At 39.5% G+C, this 23946-nt stretch overlaps 2 protein-coding genes across 6 annotated transcripts in view; both read left to right on the plus strand.

Annotated features, from left to right (window-relative positions):
• The window catches only part of LOC104049411 (connector enhancer of kinase suppressor of ras 2), a 211052-nt gene extending 210017 nt beyond the window's left edge, over window positions 1–1035 (plus strand). For all 4 annotated transcript variants that reach the window (XM_064462860.1, XM_064462859.1, XM_064462862.1 and 1 more), the window contains one exon: window positions 326–1035. In XM_064462860.1, the coding sequence (XP_064318930.1) occupies window positions 326–541 (216 nt within the window). In that variant the 3' untranslated portion in view covers window positions 542–1035. The remainder of the gene's footprint in view (window positions 1–325) is intronic.
• Window positions 1036–9810: 8775 nt separating this feature from the next.
• APOOL (apolipoprotein O like) overlaps window positions 9811–23946 on the plus strand; it is a 40405-nt gene continuing 26269 nt past the window's right edge. The window contains exons 1-7 of one of the 2 annotated variants that reach the window (XM_064462881.1): window positions 9811–9903; window positions 16155–16259; window positions 16866–16985; window positions 18349–18403; window positions 19313–19411; window positions 20354–20445; window positions 22126–22212. In XM_064462881.1, the coding sequence (XP_064318951.1) occupies window positions 9892–9903; window positions 16155–16259; window positions 16866–16985; window positions 18349–18403; window positions 19313–19411; window positions 20354–20445; window positions 22126–22212 (570 nt within the window). In that variant the 5' untranslated portion in view covers window positions 9811–9891. Of the gene's footprint in view, window positions 9904–10193; window positions 10466–16154; window positions 16260–16865; window positions 16986–18348; window positions 18404–19312; window positions 19412–20353; window positions 20446–22125; window positions 22213–23946 lie in introns of those variants that run through there. The other variant, XM_064462882.1, reaches the window with a different exon arrangement.

Here is a 23946-nt window from a genome sequence, read left to right on the forward strand (position 1 = left end):
TCATGTTTTCCATGGATGAGACTTTCTTTGTAGCTTAAGAATTGAACTCCAAAGAAAATATTTGAAAACAAACATGTTCAAGCCTAAGGAAAAAAAAAAAGTATTTGGGTCTGTTTATAGGCATATTGTAGACAGTACCATAGGCAGAGCTGTCAAACAGTTTAAGCTGTAATAGTTCCTGAGTATAAGTAAAAGATTCACATGTGCATAGTAGTTTCCCTAGCACTTTGCATTAAAATTTAAAATGAAAGAAGAAAGTTCCGAGTTACAAAATGTGGGATAAATTTCATTTTGACATGTACTCTGTCTTTCTGGAATTTGATAGGCGAAAGAAGGGGACCTCACAGTTATCGACAAGCTTCTAGATGATCCCAACTTAACATCAAAGAAGTTTAAAGATTGGAAACTAAAGAACTATGAGTTTTTCCTGGACATTTGTGAGTACAGTGCTGCTGCGAAATCTCAAAATGGAGCCTCTGAACTCGCAACCCCAGCACCAATGCTGACACATACACACTCATTCATTGAAACTCACGTGTGACAGCACTCGTATCCTGACAAATTGCTGGGTGCCATCAAAAACCGAATAAGACAAACACTGTAATATTTATTGATAATGTACTCAGCAGTACTGTAAATAAGTTGGATAAAAGAATAGAGCCACAGGATGCCTACTACATTGCATGATAAGACAATAATATTCTTTATGATTTTTTTTTGTTTGCTATTATCAACGGATGTCCGTACCAAGCTCTGCATTAGAAAGAAGCAGTGCAGAAGTGTAACTGAAAATAAATACCAGTATATTTAAAGTACTGTACTAAAACTAAGCTTATAGTATGAGCTCCTACAATCCTTTTATATATTTAGGTATGTATAAAGACATATCTATATATATAAAATGTAATACGGTAGTTGACATTTACTTTTAAAATGCCCTGAAGTTCACATTTTCACACATTTTTTTTCTTGAGAAAAATATAAAATGTGAAAACATAAATACACTGGCCGCTCTTAGAGATGAACATTTATTTTTGCGACATTTCCAGGTAGTGACCATCTTTGCAAATAGAAGGACAGAGTTATCAAAATGTAAACTCAATCCCTATAGTGTGCCTTAAAATGTACACTGTACATCTAGCGAATAGATCCCAATCTGGCCCTATGGGCATACTGTACATGCCATTTAGATACTGTGTTCGTAACATACTGTGCCTGCCTTTAAAATGAATGAACATGAGCAAGCAGGTATGGCACAGAGGTTAAGATACGAGTAGAACAATGTTGGTTGTTCACTAATGCTGCAACTTAAACTGATTTTAATATAATTTGAAGTGTTTCACGGTGAAAGAAAAACATCTGCGCTGAATATGGTACATACTGCAGGTTTTCATAATTTCTTCACTGTGAATTTAAGTGACACGTGACTGTGTGTCACAAAATTCAAAAAAGCTCTGATGCTTCAAGGACGAGTATTAAGTTTAAAAAAATCCTAAACTAATCAGTTAAATTCTGTAATGGGCTGACATCTAGAGCTGCGTAAATTATTCAAAATTACATAATGTCTGGCAATAATTTTTAACTGTTAGTAGTACGTTAGCAAGTGGGTGAAGTTATTCAGTACATCATTTGAAAACCAACCTGTATTGATTGGTTTGGGAAGACACAAAAGTCACACAGTGTATTTCACTTCCTTGCCTGGAAGAGAATGATTTCTAAGAATCAGATTTTGTAGAAAATACTTTTATTCTTGGGGGGGGGGAGATTGCTCTGAATGCTACTGAACAACAATTTCAAACACTCATTCACAACTTTCTTTGACTATACTTGCTAAAGTATTTCTAGAAAGCAGAACAAAAGGGATGTGAATACAGCTGACGTCATTTCCATTAAACACAGAGATTCACTGGTAATTTTTTCACAAGGTAAACGTAGTCGCCTCTCATACATCAAGAATAAAATTCATCCAGTTCAGTATAATATAGGAAAGAACGTTATCTCGATGAGGTCCTAGAATCCAGGAAGAGATTTAACTATTCACAAAGCCACAACTGGGTGATGGTATCCTGTTTGTTTGGTTCAGTTCCCACACAGCAGCTGGGGTGGGCTGCCCCTGGCTCGCCAGCAGATGCCCACCAAGATGCACTCACTCCCCCTCCGCACAGGGCAGGGAGAGAAAGTATGATGGAAAAGCTCATCGGTTGAGATAAAGACAGGAGACCAATGACCATCACAGGCAAAACAGACTTGACTTGGGGAAAATTAAATTATTACCAATTAAAAATACAGTTGTATAGTGAGACACAAAGACAAAACTGAAAACACCTTTCCCCCGCCTCCCCCTTTCTTCCCAGGCTTAATTTCGTTCCTTCGTTCCTAGCTTTTCTGCCTATTCCTCCCTCAGTGGTGCAGGGAGATGGGGAATGGGGGCTGCAGTCAGATCATAGCCCTTCATCTCTGCTGTTCCTTCCTCACACTGTTCCCCCGCTCCAGTGTGGGGTCTCTCCCATGGGCCGCAGTTCTTCAAGAACCGCTCCAGTGTCCGTCCCTTCCATGGGGCGCAGTCCTTCAGGAACAGCCTGCTCCAGCCAGGTCCCCCACAACCTGCAGTTTCTGCTAGAAAACCACTCCTGCATGGGCTCCTCTCCATGGGCTCCAGGTCCTGCCAGGAGCCTGCCCCTGGATGGGCTCTCCAGGGGCTGCAGCTCCCTTCAGGAATCACCACCTGCTGAGGTATGGGCCCTCTACGGGCTGCAGTATGGGTATCTGCTCAGGTGCGGTCCTCCATGGGCTGCAGGAGGGCAACCTGCTTCACCATGGTCTCTCCACAGGCTGCAGGGGAATCTCTGCTCCGGCACCCAGAGCACCTCCTCCCTGTCCTTCTTTACTGACACTGATGTATACAGAGTTGCTTCTCTCACATTTTCCTCACTCCTCCCTCTTACCACTGCTGTGCAGTGTTCTTACCCTTTTCAAAAATCTGTTATCAGAGAGGTACCACCAGCCCCCCTGGTGGGCTCAGCTTTGGCCAGCAGCAGGCCTGTTTTGCAGCCAGCTGGAACTGGCTGTGTCCAACACAGGAGCAGCCCCTGGTCTTTTCTCAGAGAGGCCACTCCTGCAGTCCCCCTGCTTCCAAAACCTTGCCACATCAACCCAATATAGCAGCTGAAGAAAGACAATTCCGTTTTTTTACTCTAAATTGCACTGGCATTTATTTGAACCACAGTAGGTGCAGTGATTAAGCAAGTGATAGCCTATAACAATATAAATTGTTATTAGTAGAGAAGTGTTACTGACAGCTGCTTTGAATTCTTTGCATCACACTGGCAATTGAGTCACAGCATCATTGCAATAAATGCATAATGACATTTGGATAGAACATACAAGGTGAAGGCACATTTGGCCTGCTTCAGCAAAGGAATCAGCTCTATGCTTAAGAATCACTGAAGACAATGGCTCCTTAAATGTACGCATCCGGTCTTAGTCATATTTCCACTGAGGTAAAAAGCAAAACTCATAGTAAATAAAACTCAAAAGTAACTAGTGAGTTCAGAGGAGTAGGATCACATTGTATATGTTTTGTTTGAATACTAAACATGCAACTCGCCCTCTGTCTAAGCACCTAAGGTAATAAAAAAGATACAGGAACTACAGAGCAACAATTTGCCACCAGAGGTTTCACCAATATTGGAGTTGCAGTATTCATGCAAAACATAGAACTAAATTGAAAGGTATTTGCTATGTGAACATTGTAGTTACTTGGCAACTGCATAGCAGAAGCATCAGTAGAGGCAATTTGTCTAGTTTTTCATATTGGATCTCTGAAAGTTGTATATTTCACTATTTTTTAATACTACCCTTCATATAAAGGGGGAGAAATATTATGCAGTGAAGCAAGCAACAGGGTAAATTACAGAAGCCATTTAGAAACCAACTCAACATATGAGCAAGTGGTGATAGACGGTCACGGAATCAGTTAAACAGATTGAACTTTCTAAACTCAGGAAGAAATTTAAACATGCCCTTTGTTTCAAACCCAAAAGATGGTTTGTGCTTTCATAATAAAAAGATCTATATGATTTCAAAAATAGCTTTCAAAAAGGATTTCAAATGCTGCTGTATTGTAACTCAAGACAGAAGTGACAATTGTCCACTGAGCATATTCAGTGAATACTCCCTAGTAAACAATGACACAAGATATTTTTCTTCTAAAATGCTACTTAGTGACACAGCTGAAAATGACAAACATCATTAGGAAGATATACATCTCAAAAATCACACGAATAGTAAGGAAAATAGACAATCTCGACTTTAATTTCTGAAAGTGAAAAAAAGTATATTTCTGAAATACGAGTAGATGAATTGAGAGATCATATTTTTGCTCAGCTTATCTTTAAAATCTTTCACCTACTCTGAAATTCTGAGAGTCATGAGTCTGTGTTCACCTCTTGGAGGATTTGCACTGAATAGTCAAGATAAATTATCCAAGAGAGTCATAAGGTGAACTGCAATACTCCGGAGAAATTTCCTAAAATGGGGTTAAGATTAACTGGGAGAAAAGTTGGGAAGGCTTGTCTAGCATTGCGTATGCCTTAAGGCAAGCAAAACCTAATTGTTAAATTAAGCAATACAAAGACTTTATTCTTTCACAAACATCAGCTGGTATTTGGAAGTCATTTCATAAGAATATAGTCATACTTTTTGCATGCAAACTCAGCTCCATACTACAGCCCTTCCCTCCCCTAGTTTCCTCCTTCTGGATCTAGGCACTAATCCTAGCTATGCTACGGAAAGTAACATACAAAGTCACTATAGCACAATTATTTGGAATTTCACTGTCTTTGAAATAACTGGAATTAAAAATGCAATACAGATATTGTATTTAAAAATCCATGCACAAAATACTGCTTACATATTAAAATATGTCAAATTCTCCTGGACCAAAAGGTACTTAAACCCACTGTAGAATGCAGCTGAAATGATTACAGTAGTTTTGATCAGTCACTTAAATGAGAAAAAAAAAATCCTTTGCCGTTGAGTTCATCAAGGGAAATACAGAGCACCAGTACAATACATTTATTACCTTACTAGATTTCCTGCCTGAAGGCTTAGACAAAACTTGGTTCCTAACACACAAAACTACACAAAGAGATTGTTAGGATGTGTTTTATTTATCTGGATGTTATTAAAGGTAGCGTCTTCATTCAAAATTCCTGCAGGCAAAATGTCCCTCAGTCAGCAGACTTTCTCTGTGGCTCCCAAGCTTAGCCTTTTTGTTACTGGCTATTTTTCCTTATCACTGGTTTAATGCTTCCCTTAAGCCACTGATTCCCCTCCCTTTTTAATACTATTCTGTATGCACTGAAATCTCAGATCTTTGGAAGCTATCTTGGTAGCTGTCTCAGCAGCACTTCCTGAGAGAATGGAAACCTTTTTCTTGGTTTCATTAAGCAAAAACTTTCCTGAGCTTACTCTAATTAATATGAACAAGAAGTAATCGGTCTTCTCAATCTCCTTTCTCAAACACATCACGAGCACTTCTTGAACTGCTTTAGCACCATAGGGAAAGACTGATCAATTACTACTAAAAGATTTTGGAGGATGAGATTTTCCGTCTTTTGCAGGCAGGGAATTCTGAATATGAGTCAGTTAATATTTAGATCTGGACTGCTGCCTCTTAAGCTTGCTTTTTCTAAGAAGAAATGAGTGTTGCAGAGAATTGCTAGATGTACATGGACACTTAACTTTATTCTTACTGTCTTCAGCAGTTGGAGCTTTCCAGGCCAAAATACTCACCCTCTGATCCAAGGTTTCATGAAGGACAGCAAAGGCACCTGTCAGGGGTTGCTTTACAGAGGCACTGGGAATTGCTCAGCCTCATCAAAAATTGTAGAATTCTACTGCTGACCTTTAGAAGATTTCACTTTGAATGTTAATAGGACTTCTGGAAGAAAAATTAAGAATCTGGTAGAAATTGCTTAACTTAACACAAATCCAAGGAGAACAAAGAAAATTCTTCTCTCTCTTAGCTTTGTCTCAAGCAATACAAGGCAGACCTAAGCCCATCACATACCTTATTCACCATATTCTTACATCATGTGGTCTTACGTGTCTTCCAAAGTAATAAAAACATTCTTCTCCGCAAAAAAACTAGTGGTACTTATGACCAAGGTGATGTGTATCTGGGGGATGTTTACATCCTGGTAAACCTTGGCTGTGCATCCCTTGAGGCGGGACAGCTCTGCCAGGCAGAGCCATTTCTTGACATTTCACCAACGGTTTGGACAAACTCTTCATGCAATTGGGGATAAAGTGCTTCAAAGGCGGTGTGTTTGAAGCAGCCCTTGGCTAAGGCAAGATGCAGCACAACTGATCAAGAAAACTGAAGCCCCATCTGAAATGCCTTCAGCCACCCCTAAAACTGTAACACAAAGGATGTCTACCGTACAATTTTATTTATAGTTTGAACACTAAATCTGTTAGCATAGACTAATCTTTTATCTCTACAGCAATCCTGACTACTGTCTCTGGACCGAGTCCTGGAGAGATTCCTTATGAAAGAGAGCACAGGTCTGTTCGTATCACTGGCCCTTAGCCCTGAAAATACTGCTTATAGTACACCCAAGTTCCTGCAGCATAGTGTCAGAGAAATACCTGGTAACTTGGTCTCATACAAGGTTTTTTAATTTCCCCTTAGTTTCCACAATAGGGAAACGGGGCACTTCTAGGGAAGACAGAAGGGTGCAGATTATAACGATGCCTTTTTGCTTGGAGCATAGGTTTGTAGATTTCCCGCATACCACATGCCTTAGACCACTGAGCTTAAAAGTCTCGTTAGAGACAACATGCCATCTTCCCTGTTGCCAAATGATGTTTATTTACCAATAGTACAAAAAATGGGTAACAACAGGAAAGACTGAAGAAGCAGTATTAGGTAATTAATTTATATTAAGTAATAAAAAGTTCTTTTTCTTCTAGAATGTTTCCCTCATTAAAGCTAAGGTTCAGAGTAGCTTTTTCAGGCAAGCTACAGTGGGGACAGGTTCCCCATCTCCTCTCATCCCCGACAAATTCACACTGTGTGGCTGAGGCTCTCAATGGGTGTTAACTGGGCATGCATCTGAAAATCAGACCTGAGCTGTATCAGTTGATGAATGGAAAATACATTGTTATTTAAACCAAAACTAGTGAGTCATATTTTCTTAGTTAATTTTAAAAATTCTTTGCTTTACTCCCATTACATACAAGTGCAATGCTGTACTTCTGATCAGTTCCATTCACTAACGTGTAGGCAGGCAACTCTCTATTCCTGAGACGACTAACAGACAAAGTAGCATTTTTTTAAAGCTTAGTTTCTGTGTTTTACAGGTTATACCACACCTCCACATTTAGAAGGATTACAAATAATATTGTTTAGGCTTTTATCAATTTTTGAGATAGCTGATATACTACTGGTACTTACTCATAATTGAAGTATTGAAAAAATTCAGACAGATACTGCCTGTCATCATCTCCAGGAAAAGAACCATATTCATTCTTAATGCAAGCCAGACAGATATATCTTTATCTTTATCAAGCATATACATGTGTTAAAAGTGACAATTAGGGACTTTGCTGTATGCGTTAATGCCACTGTATGAGCAGTATTTGAAAGAAGGCAATGTAAAAATGATAAAATACGTCGACAAACTGTTGTTTGACCAGCTAGGCCCTCTAGCTTCTGTCCTCACATTTCTAGAATATTGTTCATTCTCAGGCATTGGTGAGGGTATCAACATAGGTCTTTTTACTAACTGTAAATGCATCTGTCTGAATGCTGCAGATTAAATAAGGATGCCACATTATACATGTTAACTCTATTGGATTTTTTTCACTAGCAATCACAAAACAAATTTGTCTTAACAAATCGTGTTCACTGGTCAAAATACCAGTAAGACCCTGTTACCAGTTAAGACTTCTGTTTTACTGAGAAACAAGGATTTCAGCTTAAAAATCTGAAAACAGGTTAGGGTATAAGAGAAATGCACTAGTATTAATAAACTTTTTACATTTGACACATACTGTATTGCAAAGACAAATATCCTTGTAAGATCATCAATTGCTGGGCCATAGGTGACTTCTGTCTAGTTTACTAAAGTAGCTAATAAAACTTGTATAGAGAGCCTTTTTTAGATAATGCTTACATGTATGAAAATGTATGACACCCTTGTACTATGGCTTGCACTTTACTTGCATCAAACTGTGAAGTAGGCTGTAGTAATGTCTTTGTATATTCAGGGGTTGAAATACCAAAGCACTAGAGTATCGTACTGCTGGTGTTCAACCTGTACTGTTAATTAAATCTGAACATGCTGACAATGTGTATTTTGAAAACCCCGCTAACTTAAAATCTTTAGCAAATAATGCTATGGGGTCTCCATGGTCTTTGTTTCTTTGTAAATATAAACATTCTTACTGTTTCTGTAGCAATAGGAGGTTATAAACCAAACTTTCACTAGGACTGTTTTCAATAAAAAAAATCTATAGCGCCTTGTATAAAAATCATGGAGACTCCATGACCTGTGGGCATTTTTTGTTTACAAGCAGTATGTATATATGTATTAGAGGCAGAACTGTTATTTATCACAAAGTTATGTTGTGGTCGATTATTTCTAAAATAAATATGTTTTCTGTCGTTACGAAAAATAAGTACTTTAGAGCCATCTTGAAAAGTCTGAAGTGTCAAAGCTTCAAATACTAGAAATCTTCCATGTTTCAGCCTTGTTTTTCTAAGCAGCTGTGAGATGAACTGAGCGGTAACAGCAATCCACCTGCCTACGCCAGGGAAAATGTCCGAGTTACATCACAGTTTATGAGCATTCTGCAACTTTTCTATTATCACCATCCCGCTTAAGCGCGTTTACAAGCAGATGCTGTACCGATATCCATAGTAAAGTCCCTCAGCTCACTGATGCGACAGTGAAAATTAACAGCTCTAGACTAATACAGGTAAAACTAGGTTTCAACCCCTGGATAATACAGTATCTCTTCTGTTTCACAACAGTATTTTTAATTTTATACTTGTCTATGTTGAGAGATGATCCAATAGTTTATATAGGCAATGAAGGTTAGGTTTCTTTTTCCCCTCTTTTCAGATGAGTTCTGTGTGAATTACTGTAACTGGCTGCGTTTTTTCTATCACAGATAAACTTGTTAACTTTTTGTGTGTCTACAATGAAAATTTATGAATGGAAAACTTCACTGTGTGTTGCTCACTGGGCATATACCTCATGGTACATTGCACAGACGTGTAAGTTGTAAGTTGCACTGCAACATTAAAAAAGGAACATATTGCTCTTTTTTCAAAGATATTAACTTATTTAAGAGATATAGTCTGTACATTATTAAAAAGAACATTTATTCTTCCTAAATTCAAACGAAGCTTTTGTTTTTGGGGAAAAAAAAAGTTGTAAACTTCAGTTGTAAATTTGGACTTCAATAAACGAATTACCTGCACTTATATTTAGTGCTTGTGCCTTGCGTGTGTTCTCCAATACCTGTAAATAAGAAGAGTCTCACAGCCAAGCGCCAGTCCCGGGCTTGAGGGGGGCAGACCGGAGGTTCGGGGGCCGGCTGCGGCTGCCTGACGGGAATAACCCTCAGAAAACGCTCCTGGCCGTTCCTTGGTCAAAGCTGGGTTTTTCTCTCCGTTTCATGTTTTTTTTAAAATGGGGACACTTGGGATTTGCCGTTTCCTGACTGGAATGTACCCCGCGATCCCGTACCCCGGGGCAGGTGCCGGGGCTGTAAGCGTTTCCGCGAGCTAACGGGAGCAGAGGCGGGAGCCCCGCCCCGCCCCGCGCGCTCGGCCCTTCCCGCCCGCCCCGCGCGGCCGCCAGGGTTGTCGCTAACATGGCGGCCAAGGTGAGTGCCGCCTTCGGGAGGGAGGGGGAGAGGGCGGTGCTGCGGCGGCCTCCCCCGGCACGGCGCGGCTCCCCCGGCCCGCTCGGAGGTACCCGCTGCCGCCTGGGGAGCCGCGGGACGCGCTGTGGCGCTTCTCGCGCCTTCCCCGCCCCTCGGGAGCTCCCGGAGGAGCGCTCTCCCCGCGGCCCACCCGCCTTCTGTCAGAGCGGGCCCGCCAGGCCGGGGGCTCCGCGCTTCGCCGGGACGCCCCGCTGGCGGAGGGGAGGGAGGGAAGGAGGGAAGGAAGGCAGGAAGGAGCCGCGTCTGCCGGCGGGTCCGAGGGGGAGGTGGCTGGGCCGGTGTGCGCGGCCCAGGCCCGGCGGCGGCTCCGGTCGGGGCGGGAGGCGGCCCGGCCCGCTGCAGCGCGTAGCGCGCTGGGACGGTGTTACCATACACGGCCCTTCTCCGGCCCTGGGCTCGTGTTGGCCGCACAGTTGCGCGACCCCGCCGCGGGGGAGTTACGAGATGGTAGTTTCTGGGAGCTGGGACACCCTTCAGCCCGTAACCGAGGGCTCGGATGAAAGTAAGAGCCTTAGATTTGCTTTCTCCGTTGTAGAACTTGAGGTAGAAAGCAGGTTCAAGAGGGTGGTTAAGTTGTACAGCAGAGAATATAAGAAGTGTTTCTCGTCTGGTTGTCCTTCAACTACTTACTGCTTCTGAAACGCCTTCCCCTCCTTACGTCGGAGACGAAGCATCGAGATACTAGTTTGATAGTAGCGTTGTAAAATGTGGTAGTGCTGTACATGGCTAAAACAAGGATGTTAAAATCACGCTGTTTCAAACTAATAGCGTCACAAGTATCTAAACTATCTTTAATTGTAGAGATAATACAGTTTTTAAACAGGGGAGAATGTGCTTGTAAAGAGCTGGGCTTTCTCAAGTGTTTAGCTAGGTTTTCCAGTTTTCATAATGATGAATAGGTTGCTCTCACATGAATCTTCATATTTACTTTTGCAAAGCATTTAAAAGGTGTATGTATGTGCAAAGATGATGCAAATGAGGACAGCTGGTTGTCATGGTTTTAGCTGGGATAGAGTTAATTTTCTTCACTCTAGCTGGCACAGTGCTGTGCTTTGAACTTAGCAATGGAAACGATGTTGAGATAACACACAGATGTTGGGGCTGTTGCCGGGCAGTGCTTGTACTAGTCAAGGACTTTTCCAGCCTCCCATGCTCTGCCGGGGGCACAAGAAGCCAGGAGGGGAGGGGGCACAGCTGAGAGAGCGGATTCAAACTGACCAAAGCGATATTCCATATCATGTAACGTCATGGCCAGTATGTTAACTGGGAGGGGCTGGCGGCGGGAGGGAGGCAGCAATCGCGGCTCGGGGACGGGCAGCGTCGGTCGGCAGGTGGTGAACGGCTGTATCGTTTGTGTTTCTGTTTTTTTCCCCTTTTCCATTTTATTATTATTGTTATTGTCATTATTATCATAATCATTATTATAATTATTTTATTGTAATTATTAAACTGTGCTTATCTCAACCCACAAGTTCTTTTGCTCTTTTGAATTCTCTTCCCCATCCCGCAGGGATGGGGGGGGGAGTGAGTGAGCGACTGCGGGGTGTTCAGTTGCCAGCTGAGGCTGAACCACGACAGTCCATTTTGGCAGCCAACGTGGTGAAATGAAAATGAGGTGTTTTACCTTAGTTTGTAATGAGGCAAGTGCCTGAATGAAGCAACTGTATTTGGCTGTGCTGTATGGCTAGGTGATCTTGAAGTAGTTTAGTCCATAAATCTGAATGATTCAGTGCCTTTGGTGAAGTGACGTAACTTTATGTGTGTTCTTTATTATTTGCTATGAAAAATTAATGGAGTTTATTCTTCTTAAGTTTTCACTCTCCATGGGTTACTATCTGGCAGACAAAGATTAAAACCAATTCTGTGGAGCGTCAGTAAGTTGAGTTGAAGTGGAAGGATGCTCTGTTCCACTCATATGTGAGTTTTTTGTAGTTGCCATTAGAGACTTATAATTTCGTATCAAAATTGAAATGCTGCATTTGGCCTAGAAATTTCTGACAGTTGTTGTGTGTCATGTAACTTCTGAGAAAAATAAAAGGATCGGAGATGGTTTTCTCTTCTACCTCAAGACATCTAAGTGGTAGCAGAAAACTATAAACCCATGCTTCTTTGAGTAACAGCTCTCCACTGAAAATATGACATGTTGGAGCTGATGGAATTTTAATCCTGCTTTAATCTGACTAGCAGACTCTGATTTTGTGATAGAGAAGGCATATGTGGTTTTTTTATATAGACGCACATCAGGTTTTTGCATATAGCCTCTTCCTTTCATTACCTGTTTTTGTTCTGAGGCTCGTTCCTACCTTCAGGGCAAGTTTCCCTATTTGTGCTCCAGTCCTTGAAGCAAGCATAGAGAGTTTGCAGTTTCCGTGAGAAATACTTAACATCTTGGAGGTTAGCATAAATTATATATTCAATTTTATTATGTTTTAGTTTGTATTCTGCATATTTTGAGTTGAAGATAGTGAATTCTTTGTACTGATGTAGCCTTTAAACTTTTTTTTTATAGAATCTGTATCTTTTATCTTTGATAAGACTCTAACAGTTTGAAGTAGATTGTTTGAAATGCAAAGATTTAAAGCCAAAATTGTCCATGTTCATTTGACAGTTTTATTAAGTTTTACTCTAGTTCTACTATTAAAAGGCAGAGCTGTAACAATTTTCTGGTAGAGAGCATGTAATAAATTTCTTAAGCAAATAATTCCTATTCAGTCTTTTCATCAAAAATAATGCCGTGTCTGTTAGTCTGTGCTGTTGAGTGCTTTGAAATAACCAATATGCTTCTTACACCTGTGAGAAAGCGACCTACTGGTGGTACACGTTGCAGCGTGACACAGTGTCATGGCTGGAAGTTCTGACTCTTGCTGTTGACCTTCCCCCATCCAGAGCATTAAGACTGGTAATTTCTAATATCTGTAATTCTGGTGGTGTTTAGATCTATATTTGTATTGAATTGGTCTCCAGAAGATGTCATCTGGGCTCACGCCTTTTATAACTGCTTGTGTTTGTTTATGGTTGCCGTGAGGGATTGGGTGATTTTTCTTTGGTTAGTTTTGTAGGGTTTAGGTCACAGCATTAGTTCAGATAAAAGCAGAACTAGTAGTAAAATGCAGAGCAGGGGTTGAATTAAACTCTTTCCAATTTAAAAAAAAAAAGTTTTCTTAATTTGTTAGAGAGAAGTTTTGTTTGTTTGAATCAGTTATCGACTGACGTTCTGGAGTCATTCTAATGGTTGACTATGTAATTCCAGCATTTTTTTATGGCTCAAATTTGTTGCAGACGTTCTTCTCCATACTTCTTTCCTAGTCTTTGATATAACTATGTGATCCTGCCACTTCTTAATTCTCAATAACTTCTTTTAGAAGATTTCATAGGTAAAATACCTTTTAATTTCTTTAGTTAAACAGCAGATGGGTTTCCTTGTTTAATTCATAATGTCCTTTGAAGTAATTTTAATAAAATAATTTTAATAAGCAATTCAGCTAATCGAGATATGTTTAATATACCTAGACATTAGATAAAGGAAGAGGATAGACAACTCAGTGTACTGAAGCCTCTTTTATACAGTCAGGGTGATGTTGCTTTTCTTTTACCTTTGTGATTTCAATAGAAAAGAGTGAAACTTTCCTGGAATAATTGTGCCAGTGTAAGTGTTAGTAGAGCTGTTCGCTTGGATTTTTAAACATTTATACATTTGTCTTCAGGTGTCCAAAAATAAAGCAATTACTGTCAGTCAGGAATTGGATTACGTTCATCATTCCCAGTATAGCTCTTCTACATTTAGCACAATAAACTCCATTGTGAGTTTCTAAAACAAATTAATCAAATTTGTTAAGTGAACAATATAAATTTTTCACCGTTTCTCACTCCTAAATTTTATTTTCCTTCTAGTATCTACTGAATATTGGTAGGTTGACTTGGTAGCATCATGTACTGAATTACGATACGTTTTAAGCAGTTTCCCTTAATAATGCTTTAAAAATGCAGACTTTTCTTGGAGGATGGGTGTCCCTCTATAGATAATCTTCTGTAGCTCAGACTGTGGCATTTTGCTCTGAGCATCACTATCAGAAAGACAGTTGTTATGTTAATTGGTTCATGTTTTGATGACTGCCTTCCTCTCTTCCGTCTTTTTCTGTATCCTGGGGCTGTTCACTGCTAAGAGAGCTGTTTTCCTGTGCTGGGGCGCAACTGAGTCAATGGAGCCTCCTGGTGACTTCTTCTGTCGAGATGGTCATGTCAGGCGCTGGAAGGAATGATGTCAAGTGCTCCTCAGTATCGCAGCTGTAACTGATGTGGCACAAAGTGTGTTCAATTGTGGCTACAGCTCTTACAATGCTAAAGTTTTTGTCAGTGTGTGACTGACAACTTTTTCACAATGCTGGTCAACATATGTGGTGTCAGCATGGCTGACACCTCTCTAGATTTCACAGGTGGTATCACATCCATCCTCCTGACCGTGTCCATGCTTGCCAGCGTAGCTAGATCAACATGGGAAAAACACAGTTCAGTAGTAACATGGTTTTTGGGATCTCCCCCTCAGCCCCACTCCTTAACTTGCAAAGTGTCTGCTCCCACACCTGTGTGCAGGTATGGGAAATGTACACCCGCCTTCCCCCAGTGAGGAAGTGGGCAGCATTCCTGCCTTGGAGTCACTGCCCCACCTGTCTGCCTCTGTGGGAAGGGGAGCTCGCTCAGACGTTTGGAGTGGTGCGATAATTACGCTGACTACCAGGGTTTATGCTCCAAGGAGAGGGGAGGGACATATTGGCTGTGTGTTAAGGGCAGGAATACTATGTATTATCAAAGACCATTAGTATAGAGAAACCTTAAGTAACCCTTCTTCCCCTGAGCCCCCCATGCCAAAAATTACAACTGAAGAATAACTTCTAGCTTTATCCTACAGCATTCAGCTCTGGCATTGTCTGCTGGTCCCGTCCATCATAACAGTCCTCTCATCATTGCAGTGTCCTCTTTGTTCTCCAGCCATGTTGTGTTTCGTTGTGATTGTATGATCTGAAAGTTTTGCTATAATGATCGCACAGTTTACTTTAGAAGTGACGGTGTTTTGCTGTCTTGAATAGTTTAATTTGCATGTGACTGATGTGTCATGAACCTGAGCTAATTCAGGGTGATACTTTGGTGTTCCTTCGTGTTCATTCTGTTTTCATTATTATAACTAAATGCTATGGAGTAAATCCCTCTCCTTTGACAGGATATTTCCAATTGAAAGCTGAGATAACAATGAGAATATATTAGATTTTTATACTAGGGACATAAGGTATTTCCCAAAACCAAGTTGTGTTTTTCCCCGCTTTTCTGTTTTTCTGGCACTCTGCCACCATCATCTCTGTGCAGAGCCTGGGAATGTTTTTCATACTTGTTTTCACATTTTTAAAGTTTCAAAAATGCTTAAGGTGAAGAACAGAACAGAAAAGTCTTTACTGATCTAGAAGAAACCGTACTCTACCAAGGTTGGAGATGCTTCAACAAGTTGTGGCATTTTTTTTTTAAATATACGTTACACCAGTGTGCTCAGTGCCAGCTCTGATTGGAATCTTAAAACAATAATTTAAAAGCTATTCTCGTGAAACTGTATTCGAGTGTAAACTCTGTGTAATATCCGGTGTAGACATCAAACCTGTATTTCAGTAATTTGCATTGTAACGTAGGTGATTCTTAATTCCAGTTATTGCTTAGTATTTTCACTTATCGACACACAGTTATTCCAAACAGGCAGTAGTTGAACCGTTCTCTGAATTGGAAAGGAAACGACATTATGTCTGATGTCATGGAGAATTCCTGTAAATAAAATCGAGGTGTGTTTTGCAGAAACAAGGGTCATTCACTGACTTGGAGTACCTGTATGTTGAATAGATCAGAGCTTAATTTACCGTAAGGAATGACGAAAGCATCAACATGGCTTTGAACACAAAGTTCTTCCTGATATTTTAGACATAACTGTTGTTGTCCGTGATTTCTAGCTTTTTCTATACTACTGAAATTTGAGAAAAGTCTCTGTATAAGACAGAAGAGGTTCCTAAAAGGCATACTGCTTTTCAAAGGTTTCAAAAGTGACTTGTTTAATCCCATATTTGATCAAGCACAACGCAACAGGAAAATCCAGATTTTACCACAGTTAAAATTTTATTTCTGCGTTAAGAATCACTCTTTCCATCTGCCTGTCCCAGGTGGCAAAGTTGGCAGCTCTTTCTTCCGGCCTGCCAGTGGCATGTATCACTGTATATGCAGCAACAGAAAAAGAATCAAAAGGTCAGCTGATAAAGCCAAATCAGGTAAGAATCTTACTGCTTGTCAGTCTTTAAAATCATACAGGAAGAATCTGCAGAATGCCATCTCTGTCCATTTAATTATATTACCCAGTAAATAAAATACATAGCTAAGCAATATGTGATAATAAAAATTACCTCCTAAACAACTGACCACTATAGCACAAATAAAATGTGAATTGTTAGAAGTTAGTAAAGTTCGATCTCATTTTCATTATTAAATTGTTTACTGACTGAAGCCAGAAAAGGTAAGAGTATAATACTGATAGTAATAGTCTTTTTCTATTGTGCAATTTCTAGTAACACATGCATGCATTTTCCAACTATTCTTGCTCATGCTTTTTCTGAATAAAATATATTTTTATCATACTCAGTAATTCTACTTCTTAGAACCTATACAACACTTTCAGTTTTAATAGCTAAAGAATTAACCTGTAGTCACACGTCTATAAGTTAGTTTGTAAATATAGAACAACATAATTCAATATAGAGGTTTTGTTTGCTGTAACGGGAACACTAAGGATTTGCAGTCTTGAAAAACACTATTCAGTGTAAATACTAATCAGTATACAAAATTGTCTCCCTGCAGTACAGTTATGCTCTTCTTTTCAGCTTCCAATTTACTGTTCACCACCTCTGAACTCGAAATACATTGAAGAACAGCCTGGTCACTTGCAGAAGCAATTTTCTTCGGTGAGAAAGTCAACTGGCCGCTATATTGGATGGTGCAAAGTAAGAAATAACCTGCATACAAAGTTTCCTACAATTCCTGACAGCACTTGACTAAAGCATTGAAAAAACTGGATACTTCACCCTGGAGATTTTGTTTGCAGTTCCTTGTATTAGCATACACCTATAGTTTAAGATGCAAAAATGAACCCTTTCTAATTTTTCTCTCCTGTGCTTATAACAGGGAACTTGTGTGTTCTCCTTGTTTTCCAAATCAAAAAGCAGTGATATCAAAGAGGTCCCATTCAGTCAGCGCTAAACTGGATCTAGGCCAGCCCATAATGTCAGGTTCAGAAATGGCTCACATAGGTAACTTCTTGCTAGCAGAACCTGATAGCATCTAGGAGTCTGAAGTTCCAGGTACAGTGTGCAGAGAGAGAGGGCTGCTTCCAAAGGGCAGGCTAAAAGACCTGAATTAGGTACTTTAGGAAAGACAAACTAGTGCATCCAATATAACTGCTGAAGCAGGCTGTTACTAACTTGTCATCAAAACCACCGTGCAACTCTGTTATTGAATATTCTAGGCACAGAGGAAAATGTGATGCCTGTCACCATTCTCTTAACTGCTGCTAAATGACAGCTTTTAACCCTGGCTGCTGTTAGTGTAAGAAATTTTATGCTTGTATTTTTTTCTTACAAACAAAATAGACCCTATTATTTGAAAAAGGCAAGGAAATAAAACTATCTTTCAGTATTTCCTGTAAATTTTGATTTACAGGAAATTGGTTGGTCTGTGGAAATTTTGTCTGTGACTGCATAACTGAAATTAGTTATAAATCTGTATCAAACTTCTGCTCACCAGTATTCGTCAAGTGAGTTTTTCCAGATATTGACCGGCAGTGACCTCTGGTGGTGCCAAATGTACATTACTGCAAGCAAGGGATTTCGGTGAAGTAACTAAAGATGATGTCCGTTTTCATTAATCTCTTAAAGAACGTGCATTTACTCAGTTTGCTTAGCAATTTGAGGACAATGACACTAATAATAGGCTAGTAGAAGGTTTTTTTCTGGATAAAGGAAAAATGCGTAATTAAATAAATTGAGTGATGTGAAGGGAGTAATGCAAACTAGTTGAGCACACATCTTAGACCAAATCAGTGTTGCTTATCTTTAGTGAAACCAAGTGCCATTCTTACAAGCTAAAAGACAAAATCATTTTTACTGCGTAAGTCTCTCTAGGGAAGAGGAGATTGTATTTTATAATTGAATTTTCTTATGTTATACAGTTGGTGTCCACATGTTTTGCTACCTTACAGTTTTCTCATTGTTCAGCCTTATGTATCAACCCAGTAGTTTTGTACTGAGAACGTCTACTTTTGCAAAGATTTTTACATTACTTTTCTTTTTGTTGTTTTATTTTTTGTAGGATGCTTTTGTCTTTGTTAAAAATGGAATAATGGATTCAGTTCAATTTGGAAAAGGTAGGCAAGTCACATATTTGTGAATTGAGCATTTTCTGTTTCTCCTTGCTGCTTAGAAAGATGGTTGAAGGAGCAAATTCTAGTTACAGGGGGAGGAACAGGGAAGGGTGGAAGGGGAACCGGAATGCTTTCTGCAGGTGTGGGAGGGGGGAAACCTGGGACCACTGTTAATTGACTATGGAGTTTCATTGCTGATCTCAAATGAGAGACATGACCAATTAAACAGTATTTCTCCTTTCTTTGAGTTTAGTCCTTAAAATTATAGTATCACAGAATCATTGAAGCTGGAATCTCTATAGATCCATAGATCTCTCTGTAGGGGCACCTCCAGAGTTCATCTACTCCAGTCATCTGCTTAAAGCAGGGCCAAAGAAGGTTGCTTAGATGCCTGTCCGGGCAGGTCTTGAACATCTCCAGTGATAGAAATTCCACAAGCTGTCTTAATTATAAAAATGGCTTCTTAAGTCAAGGACAAGTTAACAAACAGTATTTGCATTCAAGTTCAGTATCAGAAACTATAGATAAAAGTTATTTTCCGTAAAAATAGTCTATTGGGAGATTCCAAAATATGTGTTTTCTCATTTAATCTATATTAACTCACAGTTAAATCAAAACTATGCTTTCCTTTTTCCTTTATTAAGGACTAATATTTTACAAAATACAAAACAGTACTAAAGGAGAAAAATTGTTGACTTTGATGCTGTGTTTTGAGGACTGTGATCCTGGTTCTAACACAGACTGCAGAGTGTGCATCTGAAAAATAAGGCATTTTCATTCCTTAACAAAAATCCACTCTTGGACTCTGTTCGGTTTTGGATAGTTGTAATTTTACTTCCATGTCCATTTCTCAAGTGGGAAATAAAATAAAAATATTAATATTGAATTGTTATACTTTTTTTTTATTCTAAGATGCTTATGTTTACCTGAAGAATCCACCACCAGAATTTCTTCCCAAAGTTGGTGTAATTACAGTATCAGGCTTAGCTGGCATAGTGCTGGCAAGAAAAGGTAGGGATTTTGTGCTTATTTTGATTACTGGTGTGTTGAGTCTGTAGCATGTAGTAGTTTAATGATGGAATCAACAGAAGTTCAAAGTAGGATACCTGAGTGAGTTCATTATTGGTTTTCAGAAACAATGTGTGTGTGGGAGGAAATTTGAGACATTAATGGGTAAAGTTACTGAATATAGTGAAAACTAAGGGAATTTAGAGGGAAGAAGCTAAAGAATGTTGGTGTTTGGCTGCACAGGTACAAGAGAATACACAGCAGAAGGCATGATTTCAGCAGCTTTGAAGCCAAAAGGATAATCTGAATAACACTTAAACTGCTAGAAGATATTTTTCAGAAAATGTTAATCTGTAATACCTGAGTGTGTGTCCATCTGAATATTTCACATAGCAAATGGGTTAATCAGAATGTTGGTAGATCAGTAAAAGCCGCCTTCTTGTATCCCTGTTACTTTTTGGAGGAGAGATTTTTTTAAAAAAAAAAAGACTTGGGCTTGAGAATCTGTCGTCAGGGCCCCCTGTCACAATGAGGAACCTGAGCCTGGCCCAGCCGTTCATGTTCGAACAAAGAGGCCCCAGTTCCCAGACTCCTGGCTGCTCCAAATTCTGCAGTCTGTGTCCTCGGGAGAGTGCTCATGGAGCTAGTGAAGAACCACAGCAGCTCCTAAATGACACAGACATTCTTCTCATTTTTCACAATATTGGAAAATCTAGTTTGGGATTATTTCTTATTCAGGAAACCGATGTTCAGAATACCAGTGTCTCCTGCAAATGTGACTGTACTAAACTGTAATCACGCTCTGTGTTCGCTCCTCCAGCCATTATGGGGATAAGTTTGATGTAAGCAATGATTAGGGGTTAAACAATTGCATTTAATTGATACAACTGCTTAGCTTTGCATTTCATTAGTGTCTAATTATTTGAAATATTTGGCTTTATGCAGGTTCTAGATTGAAGAAAATGGCTTATCCATTGGGACTTACTACTTTAGGAATTTCTGTTTGTTACCCAGCTCAGTCAGTGGTAGTTGCTAAGGTAAGTCTACCTGTATTTTAATATTGAAATAACAGTGAATTTAGACATAGCATTTTCATCTCACTTGAATTAAGTGTTATGGGACTAGGAGTTGGAATTCACATGCATCTTCATTAAAAGATATAATGCATCACAGGTTCTAATTGCAGAACTATAAAAAAATTAATAAAATGACTGAATTTTAAAAATGCAGTTGCATAGCCTCTCAGTTTTTAGTCCTAATTTCTCAAATGAAGCTATTTTAGCTTGCTGAAATAAAAGTAAATAAAAAATAAAGCCTTGCCAAACTTGATAGATGAGCGATTTGAGATACTGTATAATTGCATCTCTTGTTCGAATTCCTTGTGTTCCAGTTACTGTCATTTTGCAATTGGCTACCTGATTAGAATGTCTTAGCTGTTTATGTAGAAAAGCAGAACTACACTTAATATTTTGTATGCAAGAACTGTTTGCGCACAGTACTTTCCTACACAAAAAGTGCAGTAAAAAGCAGGGTATAAAGGCTGTATATCTTTTCGTTCTCTCTAGTATTCCAGTGTTTCCCTGTTTAAAAAAACATATGCTGCTTCAGAAGGATGCTTCACGGTTCCTTGATGAGCTTTGTGTTTGTAGTTTCAAAACTGCACTTCTGTGTTAAATTGATGGGACAGGTGAATTTAGTTTAGTTGGTTGAGGTTCTAGGACTTACCAGTCTTTTAGTTAAATGATCAGATTTAAGTTTGGACAGAGATTTATGGAATGTTATCCTGAAATCTGATTGAAAAACCTGCTATTGAATCTCTAACTTTCCATCATGATGAATCAGCTGATGCTAATCAGTTACTAATTTTAGTAGGGTGTTTGTGTTTGGTATTTTTATACTTCTAGAGTACTTAGGAAGATACTGCAAAGACCTATACTGTGGTTAAAATCTTTGGGCAATCTTATATTGCTAAACTGGTATGTTGTTTCTTTCTTACGTGCAAATCAATGAGGATTATAGTTTCTCAAGAGGCAGTGGGAGTTCTCGGCTTACTATCATAAGGCAAGTGTCAGGGTTAGAAGATGGAGACATGAGTAGGAATGCTGCTCTGTATGTTATGACCTAGGTCAGGAAGCTAAATCCTTTTCTTCTGTCTACTTAGATTATGTATCACCTTTTGCACAGTTTTTTGTAGTTGCAGCTGTGAAGTATTCTGTTTCTACAGAGTGTTTGTAAAAGTACTCCATAGTTACTGCAGTATTATAAAATTACTTTTCAAAAATAGACTGAAGGATTTGGTCATTTATAAAGCAAAGCACTGCTTGCTAACTCTGGCTGGGTCATCTTTTGCAGCTTTTTCCATTTGTGTTACTGTCTTTGATCATTTCTAACATAGTGAGACCAATTTGGATCCTTTAATACTGCTGTTCCAGTCTTCTGCGCTCACGTGGCCAAAACACTGTTTGCTGATCAGGTTTTGAGTAGGTGGATGTGGCAGGTGAATGCTACCTGCAGATTTCTAGTAGCATTTAAACACAATTTGGGGTTTGCTTGGTGTAAGAGAACTACGCACTAGATTTTGAAAAGTATATGATTGGAGTGCCTTAGCATGGGGTCAAGCATGTTCTCGTGCTAGTAAGATGCATTTCATTTGAATGGTCTGTGTATCTTAGTATTTCTAAAGCTGTTGTTTAAATTACGTTTTTCTAAAAAACTAGGTAGCAGGGAAAAAGTTGTTTTCTGCAAGCCATCAAACCTATGAAGCTATGCGATCACTATGGGCAAAAAAGGAAGATGTCAACAAGGTAGGCTTTCTGAAGTAATGACTGTAACTCATAAATTCAGAGGGAGGAAGAAGTAAATTAGAAGGTCAAGTACTATTCTGCTGATACTGTGTAAGATCACTAATGGCTTTAGGTGAGGCACAAAAACCCCTCTGATATTTTTGTAACTTCATTAATGCCATATTTGTAATACCCGTCAGACCAATAGTTACTGACATCCCCTATGTAATCTCACAGTACATGCAAGACGAGCAAGAGAAGACAGTTTCTCTTACAGCTCACTTCTGATCCTGACAAAAGTAATCCATTCTGATTCAAGCTCTGGTCCTAAGCAGACCACTGAATTTAAAACAGACACCCACAGAATTACAGTAGGTGTGACTACCTTAATCATAAACATATCAGTGAAAGAAATTCCATAACCCTTCCAGGTAGTCTGTTTTAATTACCCTGTGATATAAATTGTCTGTGTCTGATTTTTTTTTTTCTTGTCCTGTCCTCATGGCAGCCATAGCGAATAAATGGTCAGTAACCTCTTTATATTGACCTTTTACATATGGAAGATTTATCATGGTTTTTCACATTATCTTCTCCCTAGTATAACCTTTTCTTATAGAGCAGACTTTCTAACTCTACTGTAATTCTTGTTCTCCTCTGAGCTTTCTCTAGTTTCTCTCCTATTTCTGTTTTAAGGGGGCTTTGTGCGTGGTTTGTGTTATTGGGTTTAAGTGAGGTGGTCAAAATAGGCCATAGTAAACCAGCTGAAGCCTTGCCAGCACTGGTAGAGGGCAATATCAACCTCCTGTAAATTACATATGGAATTTGGGTTAGTGCATCCCAGAATTAAACATGATGTTGTTTCTGCAACTCGAAAGGGTTTTTCTCCAGTGGAAACTTAAACCCCTGACAAAAATAGTACTTCCCTGAGTAAAATTTCAGCTTTGCACAGTGATCTTTTGATCTTTTTATAGAAAATCAGGGTTTCTCAGTCATATTAAGTTAGTATTTTGCTTTAAATTTATGGTCGTCATTTGTATGCAGTCCTCACCTTTTGTTTCCACTAAGGAGCGCACATGGAATTCCAAATTTTGAAAATGAGATTCAGATAAAGGTAATGAAAATGGTACAGAAACAAGAATTGATATGGTAAAGACAGTTTCTGTTAACTTTATTTTTTTTTCCCCTGAGTGAAGCCGGTTCCTAAAACAATACATTATTTTTCATTACTAGGGTGGTACCATGATATACCTTTCCATCTTCTTTTAACTAAGGGTAGTAAATTGTGGTACAATGACCCTGGTTGGATGCCAGGTGCCCACCAAGCCGCTCTGTCACTCCCCCTCCTCAGCTGGACAGCAGGAGAAAAATACAACAAAAAGCTCAAAGGCTGAGATAAGGACAGGGAGAGATAACTCAGCAATTACCATCTTGGGCAAAACAGACTCAATTTGGGGAAGATAATTTATTACCAATCAAAATCAGAGTAGGGTAATAAGTGATAAAACCAAATCTTAAACACCTTCCCCCCACCCCTCCCTTCTTGCTGGGCTCTACTTCACTCCTGATTTCTGTACCTCCTCCCCGAGCAGCACAGGGGGACAGTGAATGGGGGTTGTGGTCAGTTCATCACACGCTGTCTCTGCCACTCCTTCCTCCTGCTACAGAATGAGGTTGCTCCCACAGGAGACAGTCCTCCATGAACTTTTCCAGCATGGTCCTTCCCACAGGCTACAGTTCTTCATGATCTGCTCCAGC

Source organism: Phalacrocorax carbo, chromosome 11, assembly GCF_963921805.1.
Source record: "Phalacrocorax carbo chromosome 11, bPhaCar2.1, whole genome shotgun sequence".
NCBI classification, from domain to species: domain Eukaryota; kingdom Metazoa; phylum Chordata; class Aves; order Suliformes; family Phalacrocoracidae; genus Phalacrocorax; species Phalacrocorax carbo.